Raw genomic sequence first — 14473 nt, forward strand, 5'->3', positions numbered from 1 at the left:
CACAGGACTCTGTAGTCCCTTATAAGCACACCTTTACTGCTTCCATAATAATTAAGGTGGTAAGTAGCAGCCAGGTGGTGCTGATCAAATGCACTTGATAAGGTGATCATCAGCAAGTGTGAGTACCTTTATAAAAGCAGATTCTCTGGCAGATGCACAATTGTGCAACCTTCAGTGAAGCTGCAAAACACCCAAGAGCTACTCTGTTATATCAGAATCTACAGGCCTCAGTTAGCATGCTAAATGTTAAACTTCATGATAGTTAAATCAGGAAAAGGTTTGAACAAGTGTGACTTATTTAGAAGTCAGAAGATGGCAGCACAGCTTAGGTTTGCCAAATTGTGTCTGAACAAACAGCAAAACCTCTGGAGCAAATTTCTTTGGACATGCAAGACCAAAGTAGAGATTTTTGGCTTTAGTGTACAGCAACAGAGTTGCTGAAAAACAAAACTTTAGAACAAGTGTGATGCATGGTGGTGGAGGGGTGATGATTTGGGCTTCTTCTGCAGACACAGGACCTGGGCAGCTAACAGTCATTGAGTTGACCTTGAACTCCTCTGTATACCAAAGGACTTTAGAGTCAAATGTGAGGTCGTCTATCTGACAATCGAAGCTTGGCCAAAATTAGGTCATGCAACAGGATAATGATCCTGATGACAGCAGCAAATCTGCAACAGGACAGGTGAGAAACAGAAGGATGAAGGTGTTTCAATGATTCAGCCAAATACCTCAGCTGACTCCAATGCTGTGAGAGTTGTGCATAAACCAATGTCCACATATCTCAAAGAAATGAAGTAACACTGCAACGAGTGGGACAGCATTCCTCCAACATGACGCGAGACTGATAAAGTTACAGAGAAACTGATTACTTCAAGTTCTTGCTGTTGAATGTGATTCTACAACCTACTGAACATAGGATGTACTTTGCTTAGTCCTGTCCTGGTCATTGGGAGACCGTGCCCTCTGCTGGCGAGTTTACTTCAGCACTTCAAGAAGCAATACAAAAAACATCTGTTCACTACTTTATAAGAGAAGGCCTCAAAACTGTACATCAAGTTAAAACACAAACAAATAAAACAGGAAGTCTCTTTATTTTGAAATGTTTTATTGTCTGATGTTACACTCAAATAAAAGTCAAACTGAAATTCAATTTGAGCACATAAAATTTATAATACCTTCAAAATAAAATACTGCAAACTGTCGGTGACACTTGAAGTATGAGTACATCACACGAACACGCATTCATGTCGTTGTCAGCATATTCTTTTCCAGTGTTGTCTACAAGAATCCGTGAGAAATACTAATTCACGGCAAATGTACTAAATCAATTTCAAATTTAGGCAGAAATGAACAGTGCTGATCTAAAAACAAGGAAAACAAGTTTTAGCTTTCATTTGTATTCTGCTCTGTCAGAGTGACGAGTCACAGTAAAATGATTGTACAACACTTGTAATCAGCAAAGTCCTTCTTGTGTTTAACAGTAATATGGTCTTCAGCGTTGAAAAGGGGCTGACGTTATAAAGCAGAGATGCTTAAAAACAAAGAAAAAGAAGAAAAGGAATCATAAGGCACACCCACCTGTCCTATATTGCAGTACTAATTAGTGCAAAACAGACTGTAAACAACTTTCAAGCACATGGAACAAACTACATGATGAACTATGCTGTCACATTTTAAGGAAGCTAATTTTATCTCACTCATTTATTGCACGTCATTTTTCTGCTCACGAGGACTTAAAAAAGGGAACAAAAGTAAAATTAAAAATGCAGTGTTGATTACATTAACTTAGTATAGACTACCCAGACCAAACTATAATATAAATCAGATACACACAAAGAGAGTGGTCTTCCAAAGACATTAAAGCTGCGTCTAAACTGCTATTGGTCAGTGATGACAAGCTTTTCAAAGCATGCCGAGCACAGGAAGGCGATTTTGACTAATTGTGCAAAGCCTGCATTAGGATGATATTAACACTACAATATGACCCCCTCGCTCCTGAGTACCTTAAATTTCACTCCTAACTGACGGACACTTTGCTTTGGCTCTTTATTCCTAATCATCGGGTATAAACTCTTAACATTCACGCAACCTTTGTATTCAAGCGCGTTTGCATTGACGTCAGCAGCTGTGATCTTTTTTAAGTGAATCCCTCCCTTACGAAGCCTACGAGCAAGACACCCAATGCAGATGTGGAAACACTGACAAGGACATCTGAATGGTGAAAATGTTGAGCCCCAGTGATTTCATTTCTACGCTTGCTGCAGAGCTATACAGGCATATCCCAAGGAAAGGTTTGAAGAGTTAAGTGAAATACTGCTCTTTAAAGGGCGACGACCATCAATGAAGTAAATTACCCGACATCCCTATTTCGCATCGAGTGTCTTTGAGTCAAGAGCCAAAATAATTTGAAAGAAATGGCTGTTCTTATTCTTGGAGATGGTGCGCTGTGCAAGCTTGTGGCTTCACAGCTGCTTACATCCAGCTGATGGTGAAGTTCTGACTCAGGCTGAGACCCAGATCAGCGACTGTTAACACCTGCAGAGAGGAAGGAAAGCATCATTACTGTTTGGAGAATATCTTCATGTGAAACCAAAGCCAACACTATCTGCTGTCTGCATTAAAGCTACAGAACACCATGGCAATAACACATGGCTTCATGAGCACAAGTAATACAGGGTTTTAAATCTAAAATCTACTAATTTGATATTTTATTCAAGACTTATTCAATAATATTATTGATCTTTTTTTTTTTAAAATCACTGCTTTTTGTCCATCTATAACAATGCCATCAGAAAATTCTATAATATAAAACTAAGATAACCACATTTACATTTCATACCTTAAATACATGTTGCTGCCAGTTTTTCTGTGCTGGACTAATATCATAAAGTTTTGCATTTCTCGAAATAACTGATCAAATTAATTATTTAATGCCCAAATGCAAAAAAAAAAATGACAGCTTTCACAGTACACACTGTGTGACAAACGTGTAAAGTAACAATCAAATTAATTTAAAAATATTTTTAATTGAAAATAAAGGAAGAGGAAAAAGATGGAAATACTGGGTACAGTTTCATCCTGTGTTAGAAACTGAAACAAGGCTGATTTATGAAAACCAAAGGTACCAGGTTTTTGTTTTGGTTTTTTTGGGGGGGTGGGGTGGGGGGGGGTGTGTCTCTTTTGCAAAGGTGGGAAAACCCAGTAGATACTTGAGTTCTCTGTTGTGCTGCTGATGTGGTTGTCTCCAGCTGTGGAGTCTGTTAAACTGAGAAAGGTCGCTGTCATGAGAAACTGATTTCAGACTCGCTTCTTCTCTCTGTTGACATAATTGTGATGCTTTGCAGGCTTGATTCACCATGTGCACTTCTCTGTTTGCCCTGTCAGTCTTTTTAAGTTTTTTTTATGATGTGTCACCGTTTTCTTTTTCCAAACCTAAAAACAAAAAAGACCCCACATAACTCAGAACCTCACCTGGTTGTTTCTGTAGGTAAACGGTGCATCTTGGGAGTTCACCAACACTCTGCTCGGCTTCTCCGTCACACCATAGAAGGAGGCCGACTCCACAGTGATGTATGACGCCTCGATGTGGTTAGAGAGCACCTGGGATGTCATTGTGTTCTACAAAATAAGGTAATAAAAAAAGCTCAAACCATTTTTCAACAACACGGGTGAGATTCTCTGAAAACAGCTAAATTAGACAGGTCCAGACACAGTTCATCTACACAAGCAGCGGCATGATGTGTGAAGTCAGATAAAGTAGGCTGGAGCAAACAGGAGCAAACACGCAGGGTAGATTACTGTACTCTACAAAATAGATGAAGGTGAGCACCTGAGCAATGCTGAAGATGATGTAGGCGTACTGGTTGGTCTCGTAGGTGTCGATGGTCTCTCCATCATCCCAGAACAGATCTCCACTGGCTGAACCATCTTGAGAGAGAGCTGAGACGAGGTGGAGAGGCTGACCGGTGCTTACCCACAGGGTCAGGTTGGGCGCCTGTTCAAACATGCACAGAGAGAAAACATGAATGTGAATCAAGTGGAAGACACACACACGTCTGACCAGTAGAATCACAAATTCAGACACACACACACACACACACACACAAACACACACACACACACACACACACACACACACGGTTTTCAGCATTCTTCAGTTTTCAGCACAGACTTAGAGTTTGTTTGTTATTTTAAAAGGCAAAAGTCCAACACAAGGAGGTAGCATATGGAGCCACAGATATCATCGTTTATAGCACAAAAAAAATTTAACAAAATTTTTTGGCGTAATTTGTGTGAATTACATCTGAATGTGTTTGGATTAAATGTTATATTTTTATGTTTGAGATGCAGAGGTTTCAAAAGGTTCAAATAATAAAATCCAATAAACCATGTATCAGGGCTGTCCAACTCCAGGCCTCGAGAGCCGGTTTCCTGCAGGTTTTAGATCTCACCCTGAGTCAACACACCTGAATCAAATGATTAGTTCGTTACCAGGCCTCTGGAGAACTTCAGGACATGTTGAGGAGCTAATTTAGCCATTTAAATCAGCTGTGTTGGATCAAGGACACATCTAAAACCTGCAGGACTGATATGCACTGATAGATATCGGCGACAAGTGTAGATATGCATGTGCTTTCCCTTCATATCTAGCACACAACGGGAGATTGTCTGTTTCAGACACGCTGACACTTCTGGAAACGCTCTGTGGGGTTTCGACGAGAAAGCTGACGAGGTAGGGCTGCCTCCCCCTTACACAGTGCAGTATGGTCTGTGCTGCTTGCTACACAAGGTTTACTGACCGGCTGGCAGGTTAAAGACTGTTTGATGTTCAGTCTGAGTCAGACATTTGCATTCTCACCTCGGCCAAGATAATGTGAAGCAAAGTTGAGTGCTTCAGCGTGAAAAGTCCCATTTTAGCCTAAATTTCCTTCAAACTTTGGTAAACTTGTTCTAAATTTCATTGCAAAAATAATAATATTGGAGTTAAAGGCAAAGCTTTCACCTTGTTCTCTTACACTTTGCCACTTTTACTGCTGAGTGCTACTGCAGAGTGGATTGTTTATGGTGTGAACAGGATCCAACTTCTATCCGAACAAACTAGCAGGTGCACGCTGCAAGTTTAGGCTACAGCAGCTCCTGTACCCACTCTGTCATGCTTTGCATTCTGGGATCTGGGAGAGTACCATACATATGTGAAGGTCAGTACGGCCAATCAAGTAGCTGTAAAATGAGCATAAATTCTCCATGTTCTCTACTCATCCAGAACACAGAACACTTCCTTTGTTTACTGTTGTTGCTCCCGCCTCAGACGCACTTGGCCAATCAGCAGACTGAACATTCTCACGTTTTTTTTTTTTATGACAGATTTTGGTTCGAGTAAACAAACTGCAGTGTAAGATGCCCTTAGGTTTACAGGGATTACAGCCACATATTCTGACTGTACTATTTAAAAGTCTGCCCATGGTTAATTTGAGCATCCAGCATTGTAACAGGACCGTTTTAGCTGAAAAACCTTTTACCTGTGTTGGTATAATGGAGCCCTCACGCAAATGCAGGTTGATCTTATCTAGAGGCGCATTGAGTTGAAGCTCTTCGCCCTTACTGGTCACACAGTCGCCCTGGGAAGTAAAGGAACACACATGATATAAGCACTCTGATCAAGTCACCATACGCTCTGTCCTCGCACTATCGCTCACAGAGTCTCACCGTGTAATAGTCGTACCACAGTCCCTCAGGGAAGTAACCATCCACGTAGACCACTCCAGGATCCAACACTGGTGTCACCAACAAACTCTTCCCCCACATGAACTGCTTGTCGATGCCGTAGGCTTTCATGTCTTTGGGAAACCTTTTGAGTACGTAAAGTTATGCACCCCGGAAACACACGGAATACATGAAAATCTGTGCTTTTAGGATTCCTACTCACTCGAACATTATTGGTCGAGCCACTGTGTGTCCGTGCACATGCGCGTGATGGAAGAGAGTGTAGAGAACAGGGAAGAGAGAGTAGCGCAGCAGCAGAGCCTCCTTCATGGCTGTGCGAGCAAGCGGGCTGAAAGCTGTCGGGTCTTGAGGCTGTAAAACCACAAAAATAAGCCCCACACACAGTAGGAGATGCAAAATAGAAAAATGAATCCATTAGTAGACATGCAGTTACATGTTTAGATTCTCCAAATGACGTCTCAAGCTACAAAACAAACACTGATGTAAAAGTTTCAGGTGTCATCACGAAACTATAAATAAACAAATAAGTACAATTTTCAGAAGCACAGCTAAACCTGTAAGTGATAAACTGAAGAGGACACTCTTACCTTCATGCTGATGGCGTTGTGGTTTCGTGTGAACGGATAGAAAGCTCCCAGCTGAGTCCAGCGGACGCACAATTCCTCCTGCGTCTCCTCGCTGAAGCCGCAGACATCTGCTCCCACCAGCGGGATGCCCAAAAGGTTAAAGGTCAGCATACCTGCACAGAAGGAAATGGGAGTTAAATATCCAACGATGAGACGGACAATTTCACACGAAACATCCTCAAATCCAAAATGATAAATAATAGAAGAGATTATCCAAGAATTCAAATAAGCAGTTTTTCGACAACAGATCAGCCACAGTGTCGTCGTTTATGCATCAGTGTGTATGATCTGTATCTGCTGAACTTCTGACCTGCTATAGAAGTGTAAAGGTCTTTCCACTGACTCCTGTTGTCTCCAAGCCAGTGACCAGAGTACATGCCCTGACTGGGGAAGGTGGAGCGAGAGATCACGAAAGGTCTCTTTGCCACAATTCGCTTCAGAGCGCTGAACACGGGGACAGAGAGGAAGTGAAAACAACAAGACAAAGTGTGTAATGAAGAAGTATTGTAGTGTTTTATTTCCGTTGCGTGTGTACATCCGAGTATTGAGAGCATCAAACCTTGCAGAGGCTTTAGCTTCCATCAGTCCATACAGACTGTGCATGTTGTAATGTATGGACTGCTTCTGCTGCGCAGTGGCACACAAGGTTTTGGCTCTCAGCAAACCTCCCAGTACACCTGAAAGCAGAAGACCCCATGAAACCCAAATGTATTGTATGTTTGTAGTGTGATCTCTGTTGTAGATCCAATCTCCTACCTGGAGTGTAAGGAGGGTTTTCAAGATTGTTTGTTGGGCAGCCACTGGTCGATCCATCCAGGAAGTTTGATGGCTCATTCATGTCCTAAAACCAAGTGAAGTGTTGTCAGATCTTTAAATAATCATAAGGAGACATCTAGGCAGGAGTCAGTGATTACTTATTTAACAGCCTGCACTGTTCTCATACTTACAATCCATAATCCATCAAACGCCACCTTATCGTGGAACATCTGTAGGTTGTCATACCACCATTCATGTGTCACTTCATCAGAGAAATCTGGATATGCCGTGAGACCAGGCCACACCTGGAAACGGGAAGAAAGAATTTTAGTTTAAATTCATGCTTAACATTCAAAACCATGTTCATTTATTATTGGGCTTGCCAGGCTGCACTTAAGAACCGGTCCAGCTGAATTACGTAGAGCTAATGAAGCTGGAGAACTTTCAAAAGCTTTCAGCTATACTGTAGCTACTGTAGTACCGCCCAGATTAATGAGTGAGTGAGCTGTGATGAGCCTAAAGTCAGAGTTTTCTGGTACATGAACGGGGCTCTCTTTTTGTCTTGCTAAATCGCCATGGTAACTTATGTTTAACATAACCTGGTCAGGAGTAGGTCGCTTTCCATGCTCAAGACAGAACGTTTATGGATTCTCACATTCTGTGTCAGGACACTGAACACTTCTATTAAAACCTCTGAATCAGTGACGTCTACATGGGTTTAAGTGATCGAAGAACTGGTGGAGTAAGAAGCTGGTTCAGTGTAACTCTGCTTTCTTTGATTGGGGATTTGATTTGAGACAGCAGGTATCACAATGATAGTTAGCAGCTTTCAAAGAAAGCCTGGGGTCTCTGCGCATGCTAAAATAAAAGCAGGCTTCTGATGCATTATTTGCATCTTCTGCACAAAATGAACCAATTAAGTTCTGCCCAATCAGTCAAGAGAAACAGCAGGAGAGATAAAGGATGTAAAGACTTATTACAGCAAAACACAACACAGGTACATCAAAGTAGAGAAGAGGGGAATGTTGCAGAAAACTGTTAATCCTGTAAATTCATCAGTGAAAGTATTTATTTTACCCCTGGGTGCACTCTCAATATTAACATTAGATAAGTGTATTCAGGTCTGACATGGCCTCCATAATGAAGGAATGAATATTCTCTGTGATAAATACCAATAAAAACATCTTAATAGCAGCAATACTGACTTAGCAGCAGATTAGGCCCAGGCATATTTATGCTTAAAATTCCTGTGAAACAAGACGCACAACAACGAACATCTCTGCTAAGTATCTACTGTGCACTTTGATTATTTCATCAGCAAAAGAATCAATGAAAAAGTGGGGCTCACAAATACTTAAATCTACTCTGGAACAAGAAAGCCCAGCACCATCATATACAGGCTCTAGGCTCAACATGTTTCCCTAACTCATTAATCCTGCGTCACAGAACATGGCTCAGTTAATGTGGTTGTGTGGCTTCATGTCTCACCTTCCCAATAAGCGTTTTCCCTTCAGCATCTTTAATAAAAACTCCTCTCTTTACACCTTCATCGAAGGGCCAGTATGAGCCCTCGGGTTGTGTGCTGCTGATACCCGTGTCCTGAAGGATTAATAAACGACTCACTTAAACACTCACATGCCAAAGCAGACACAAAACACATGAGACCAAGTACACGTGTGTTTGCATACCAGGATCATGACGTAGCGTTGGTTATGAGCATGTAGGTCCCTGACCAGTTCAGGTAGTGTGTCAAACTTTTTTGATTCATATGTAAAGTCCATAAATTTGTCCATGTAGTCAATGTCATTCCATTGGACATCCTGCGATTAAACAGACTCATTATTATTAATAATAAAATGAATTCACTCATCCTAAAGCTACTTAAGAGAAATGCATATGTTTAGGGTTAATTACAAAAGAACAAAAACTAAAAACACTGACACGTACTACAAAAGAAATTACCTGAGGTATCCCATAATTCCTCATGCTCTTGACAACCTCCCACGTAGAATTACTCGTGTCGTAGCCCCATCGGCAGAGATGGTACCCTAAGGCCCAGTAGACTGGCATCGCTGGGTATCCTGTGTCAACAAAGATGGATGAAAAGAAAGCGGCGATTCTCAAAACAAAAACAGGACAAACTCAAGGTGACAGAGGCAAAAGGCTGGAGTTATTTATATAATGGAGTTCCACAGGGTTCTATGCTGGGACCAGTTTGTTTACATTTCACATGCTTCTCTCAGGCCTAGAATACATTTTCATTGCTATACAGATCATAACCAGCTTCATCTATCCATGAAGTTAGATAACACACGGCAATTGATTAAACTACAGTAATGTCATGAGGACATAAAAACCTGGATGACCTCCGATTTCCTGCTTATAATGTGAGATATTTCCAGAGTAATCATCTGTCTTACCAGATTCTTAGTCTAGATGGCATTACTTTGGCCTCCAGTAACACTGTGAGGAACCTTGGAGTCATTTTTGACCAAGACATGTCCTTCAATGCACATATTAAACAAATATGTTGGACTGCTTTCTTCCATTTGTGCAACATCTCTAAAATTATCCTGTCTCAGGGTGATGCTGAAATTAGTTCATGCATTTATTACTTCTAGGCTGGACTACTGTCATTCATATGACTGTTCTAAAAGCTCCCTGAAAAGCCTTCAGTTGTTCCAAAAAATGCTGCAGCAAGAGTCCTGACAGGGACCAGAAAGAGAGAATATTTCTCCTGTACTGGCTCCTCTTCATTGGCTCCCTGTTAAATCCTAACTCAAATTTAAAATCCTACTTATCACACGAGGTGATAAGTCTATACAAGGTCTTGAATAATCAGGCTCCATCTTATCTTGACATAGTACTATAGTACTGCATCACCCCAGTAGAGCACTTAAAAGGGAGTTTTTCCTTCCCACTTTTGCCAAGTGTTTGCTCAAAGGGTGGTTGTCTGATTTTTGAGGTTTTCTCCCATGAAAACATGGATCAGGGTGCAGTACACATGCCTACATATATGTGCATCTCATCACAGTGCTACTACTGACCTACAACATCCACATATTGCTGAACCACTGAACCAGGATCAGGACCAAGGAAAATGTAAAAGTCAAGGATCCCACCAATAGTACGCCAGGTAAGGGCCGGGGTAGGCTGGAGGGCCACGTCTGACAAAACAGATAAGAAACTGATGAGACATTTTTCATCAAAAGAAACGTGCACTTTAGAAGAAAATAGAGTAAGATATTAGGCTGATCATTCTCATTTCCAAACTACATCTTCAGTTTGTGAAAGAACAACACAGAAAACAAACGCAGAAAAGAACAGAGGTCTGTATAATAATCTAAAGGTGATTTTCAACATAACTTAGTTCAATGGCAAAATGAAACAAATCTTATTAAAACTTCAGTACATTGCAAATCGTTTTACAGTTTGTGTTGGCAAAGCTCTGAATAATCAATATGACATCTGAGTATGATATGAAGTTTATTGTCACACACTGGAAAGTCCATTTGTAACTTCTGCTTTTATGAAATTGCTTAACTTAGTCAGCTGCTGTCATGTGAACTTGACTTGTAAGCTTAAGCATTTTATTCTGCTGTTCCTGAGTGTTTGTGTATGTGACCTATTGCACATTGTGAAACCAGAAGGTATTAGGGTGACTAACAGACTTACCCATTGCATTGCTGTTCAGCAGGAAGAAGCCGTGTGCGTTCCCTCCATCTTCCATTGCCAGGTAAAATGGATGAGCCCCATACAGGTTTGTCTGCTCCTACAGTACGGAAGAAGAATGCAAAGATATTACAATACATTTCATGTAATCTGCAGTTTTATCCAGCCAGTTAACAAAATTAATTCAGCCTCCTGTCATCCTCCAAAGACAGCCTGCAACAGCTTTGTGAACTGACTGCAAACGTGAGAGCATGGCAGCAAAGTATCAAAGATGATCAGACAGAATAACTAACTGATCATTTTACTGACAAAAACTATATTAACGTGAACATCTGAGGGATCACACAGCAGCTGTGTCTGTGACTGATGGTTACCGTTGGAGGCACATCTCTAGCCCACATGGTGAGCGTGTTCCAGTGGACATCGTGCAGGAAGGTGGAGCGATGCTCGCCCAGGCCATAAATGAACTGCGTAGGTAGGGAAGTGGAGAACTGGAGGAACTGATCCGCGTAGAAGAGAGGCGCCACAGTGGTGTTCAGACTAACAGGAAACATTTGGACAAGCATTAATGAGACTGTTATTTCATAACTGAATACATATATACAGTTAAGAGTATCCAATATGTATATGAATGAGGAAATCTAACTACAGCCCTTTTCTTCAACGTAAGCCAAATGAGACCTACAACACAGAGCCGTGGAAAAAAATCCCTCTGAATCAGATATTTTATTCCTCACATTTCAGAATGTCCCATTCAGCTCAGACTTACAGTACTGCTCCTGTTGAGCGCCTCTTCACCACAAGACCAAATGGTTGCTTTGAGAGCTCGATGATATAATCTGGGCTTTCTGTCTTGTTGGTGACAGTGGGGACGGAGATGGGAACTTCAAAGCGTGAGCTTGAAGGGTCGGTGATCTTGATGGAGAAAAATTTGTGGTTAACTGACAGTAATTGTTACAAACATTTTATCAGAATTTTTAAAAAAAAAACAACTTAATTAATCAAGCAAATTTACAGGATTAGATTTGAACCTGATGAAATGAAAAATGCAATGCAAAGGAGAGCAAATTTTTCTTACATCTGTAATAGACAGGTGTAGTTTCTCTTATCTTTATTGTCATGAATATTAATCAATAAAATTATCACAGTGCAAAGGTCAACATGTTTGTTTTATATGCAAAGCAAGAATCAACAGATGTGTGCACTGGAAGTCCATCTGCCCATCTTTTTTCCACATTTAGGTTTCTTACAGTGTGACTCAGTCATTTCATATAAAGTTTCTTAACTATCGCTGTCCAACAATCATGTTTATTTAAGACTATAAGGCAGTTTAGCCCGTGCCAATTTCCAAATTACAGCCTTTATATAATACCCTTTTATTTAAACCAAATACTAATTCTTTTATTGGTCTGTCGCTTCCTCCAATTAAGAAAATGAACACAGAAACAGAAGATCAGTGCAAAAACGCAGCATGAATTATAAGTTTTAAAGGCTCTTTAATACATGAACATGAGCAAAATGTATTCATCAACTTGTAAGTTTCCAAAATTTTGCCCTTCTATGTTTTCCATGACTAAATGTGAAACCTCTACTCACCCTGACACGCAGCCGCTTGTCCGTCTCATAACGCATCTCCACTTCTATGGTGAGGATGTCTCCAGGGTAATACGTCTTCACCTCCTTCACGAGCGTAGCTTTCTGTCCCAGCAGCGTGTCATTTAGTGACACGAGCGAGTACGAAGGGAACTCTGAAGGATAGAAACACCAAGGGATTCCATTTTTCCCTGACGGGCGACTGGCAGAGGAGAAAGCGGTGGACGCAGGGATAAAGCAGCAGTTCCTTGCCTCGCACAGCTCTCGGGTCACAACCACCCCTCTTTCAGGGTAGCAATCAAACCTCCACGCCTCTGGTATCAGACTGCATGTCTCACTGCGGAAAGAGGCAGCAGTATCGTTCGCTGATGTTTGCACTTTGGGGCCCGGTGTTTGTCCTGGGCCCGGCAGTGGCGGTTTATGCTCCTGTTGGTTGGGAGTGTGCAGCCATAACACAGCACCCAGTAGCCATGCTCCACAGAGCACCAGCAGGAGGCAGCCGATCACCAGGAGGCCCGTGGTGACGGAGCATGAAGGTCCACGTTGAAGCAATGAGGCGTCCTCTGGCTCCAGCGCCTTGAAACACAGGAATGAAGTAAAAATCCAGTTTCAGCACTGGATACAGTAAAATACAGACTTTCCTCATAAAGATCCTAATTCTTGTGAGTCATCCTAATGAAAGAGATAATATACTAAAACGTAAAATTGTAAGCCTCTACGGATTATAAAATGACAAACAGATTCATAAACACAAGCTAACTCACTGAAGCCTCGCCTTGAACAGGCTCTTCTGACAAAACTGCGCTGGAAAACTGGACATCTTCAGGATTCAACTTCTTGTAGGAAACCATTGTGGCAATAAGAGTCTATGACAGTGAGAGACAGAGGAGAGCAAAGTCAGTCGAGACATGCAGCCACGATTCATTTCCTTTGTGTGAAGCTGCTGGAAGAAGTGCATGACAAACAGTGAAGTGAAACTTAGTTTCTCCCATTTCAATGCAATGAGTACAATGGAAAAAAATATACAAACAAACTACAGTGTCTGCGATGTCTAATGTTTATTAAGCATTAGGGTTAAGATTTAGGCATTTACTCAACTGTAATAAATGTCACAATTAATGTGCCTAATACCACCATACACCAGCTGTTCCGTGACTAATATACTGGGCATGCTGCATTTTGAACTGCAGCAAGTTTAGCCTTCAAGTAAAGGTCACACATGCGGAAAATACGCGTTAACTGCAGTTATATTAGCTTATATAAACAAAGAAATGAATTTAATGAAATTTATATTTAATATCGTAATCCAAGCTGCGGTGTTATTCCCAGTCACACGAATGAGAGGTCCTGAACAACTTGTGGCTAACTTTAGCTAGCTACTGCGTAGATATACACGTGAATGTCAAAGTTCACCTAGGAGACGTACGGCCTCTAAGTTCATTCGAGATTTATTTACAGGTGTTAAGCAATAGATAAAACAGCTGTTCACCCTAGCCTGCTACAGTGGTACGCTATTGTTTTTCATTAAGGTTACGTACGTTAGCGTTAGCTTACTTTAGCAGCAGTCTTAAGTTTAGCAAACGTTTACAGACAGGAGTGTTACCTTTAGCGACGTCCAACCGGATATGCTTTATTCTCTGCAGGCGCAGAGGTGCAATATACAGCCCAAAGTTAGCTTTAAATTACGCGTTACGAAGCTAAATTTTTCGTAGTGTTAATAACCTCTGCCACCACAGCCTGCTCGGCGCGGTGTGCGTTTATTTATCTCTACGGCGCTTTCAAAATACCTCGTAATTCCAACAACTTCCGTTTGACGCAGTCCCCTCCAACAAACTTTGAGCATACAGCCTTTATGCTCCACAAACAAATATCTCGTGTTGAGATATATATATATATATATGGTCGGTAAAATAAAAATTACCGACCATATGTTAGTAATTTTTTGTTTCCCAACACTGGTCAGAAGAACGCTTGCTCTCAGCGGTGCTGCCTTTAGGAGCAGCTGGGACGTCTGTGAAAGTGGTGGCAATATGTGAAGGCGATTAGATGACCAACATCTATCATGACTGAAAAAAACATAAGTAAAAATTTCAAGTTATTAC

General features: G+C 41.2%; 1 protein-coding gene across 2 annotated transcripts; it reads right to left on the reverse strand.

The window, feature by feature from the left end:
* Positions 1–1088: 1088 nt before the first annotated feature.
* Positions 1089–14133, reverse strand: gaa2 (alpha glucosidase 2). Of its 2 annotated transcripts, none has more exons than XM_085276237.1 (21): positions 13975–14133; positions 13136–13237; positions 12375–12947; positions 11548–11693; positions 11153–11318; positions 10782–10878; positions 10154–10273; positions 9069–9187; positions 8795–8926; positions 8595–8705; positions 7298–7411; positions 7107–7191; positions 6910–7027; positions 6661–6794; positions 6312–6463; positions 5927–6075; positions 5707–5848; positions 5520–5618; positions 3830–3994; positions 3472–3618; positions 1089–2535 (listed from the first exon to the last, which is right to left on the reverse strand). In XM_085276237.1, exons 2-21 carry the CDS (start codon positions 13220–13222, stop codon positions 2473–2475), a joined length of 2919 nt encoding a protein of 972 aa, XP_085132363.1. In that variant the 5' UTR covers positions 13223–13237; positions 13975–14133; the 3' UTR covers positions 1089–2472. The 2 variants fall into 2 exon arrangements, with proteins under 2 accessions (XP_085132363.1, XP_085132362.1); XM_085276236.1 differs by lacking the exon at positions 13975–14133 and adding an exon at positions 13470–13718.
* Between the last annotated feature and the right edge of the window lie 340 nt (positions 14134–14473).

This window comes from Mchenga conophoros, linkage group LG6 (genome assembly GCF_057382185.1).
Source record: "Mchenga conophoros isolate Kocher_MC1m ecotype Shallow Benthic linkage group LG6, M_conophoros_male_GT1.1, whole genome shotgun sequence".
NCBI lineage: Eukaryota > Metazoa > Chordata > Actinopteri > Cichliformes > Cichlidae > Mchenga > Mchenga conophoros.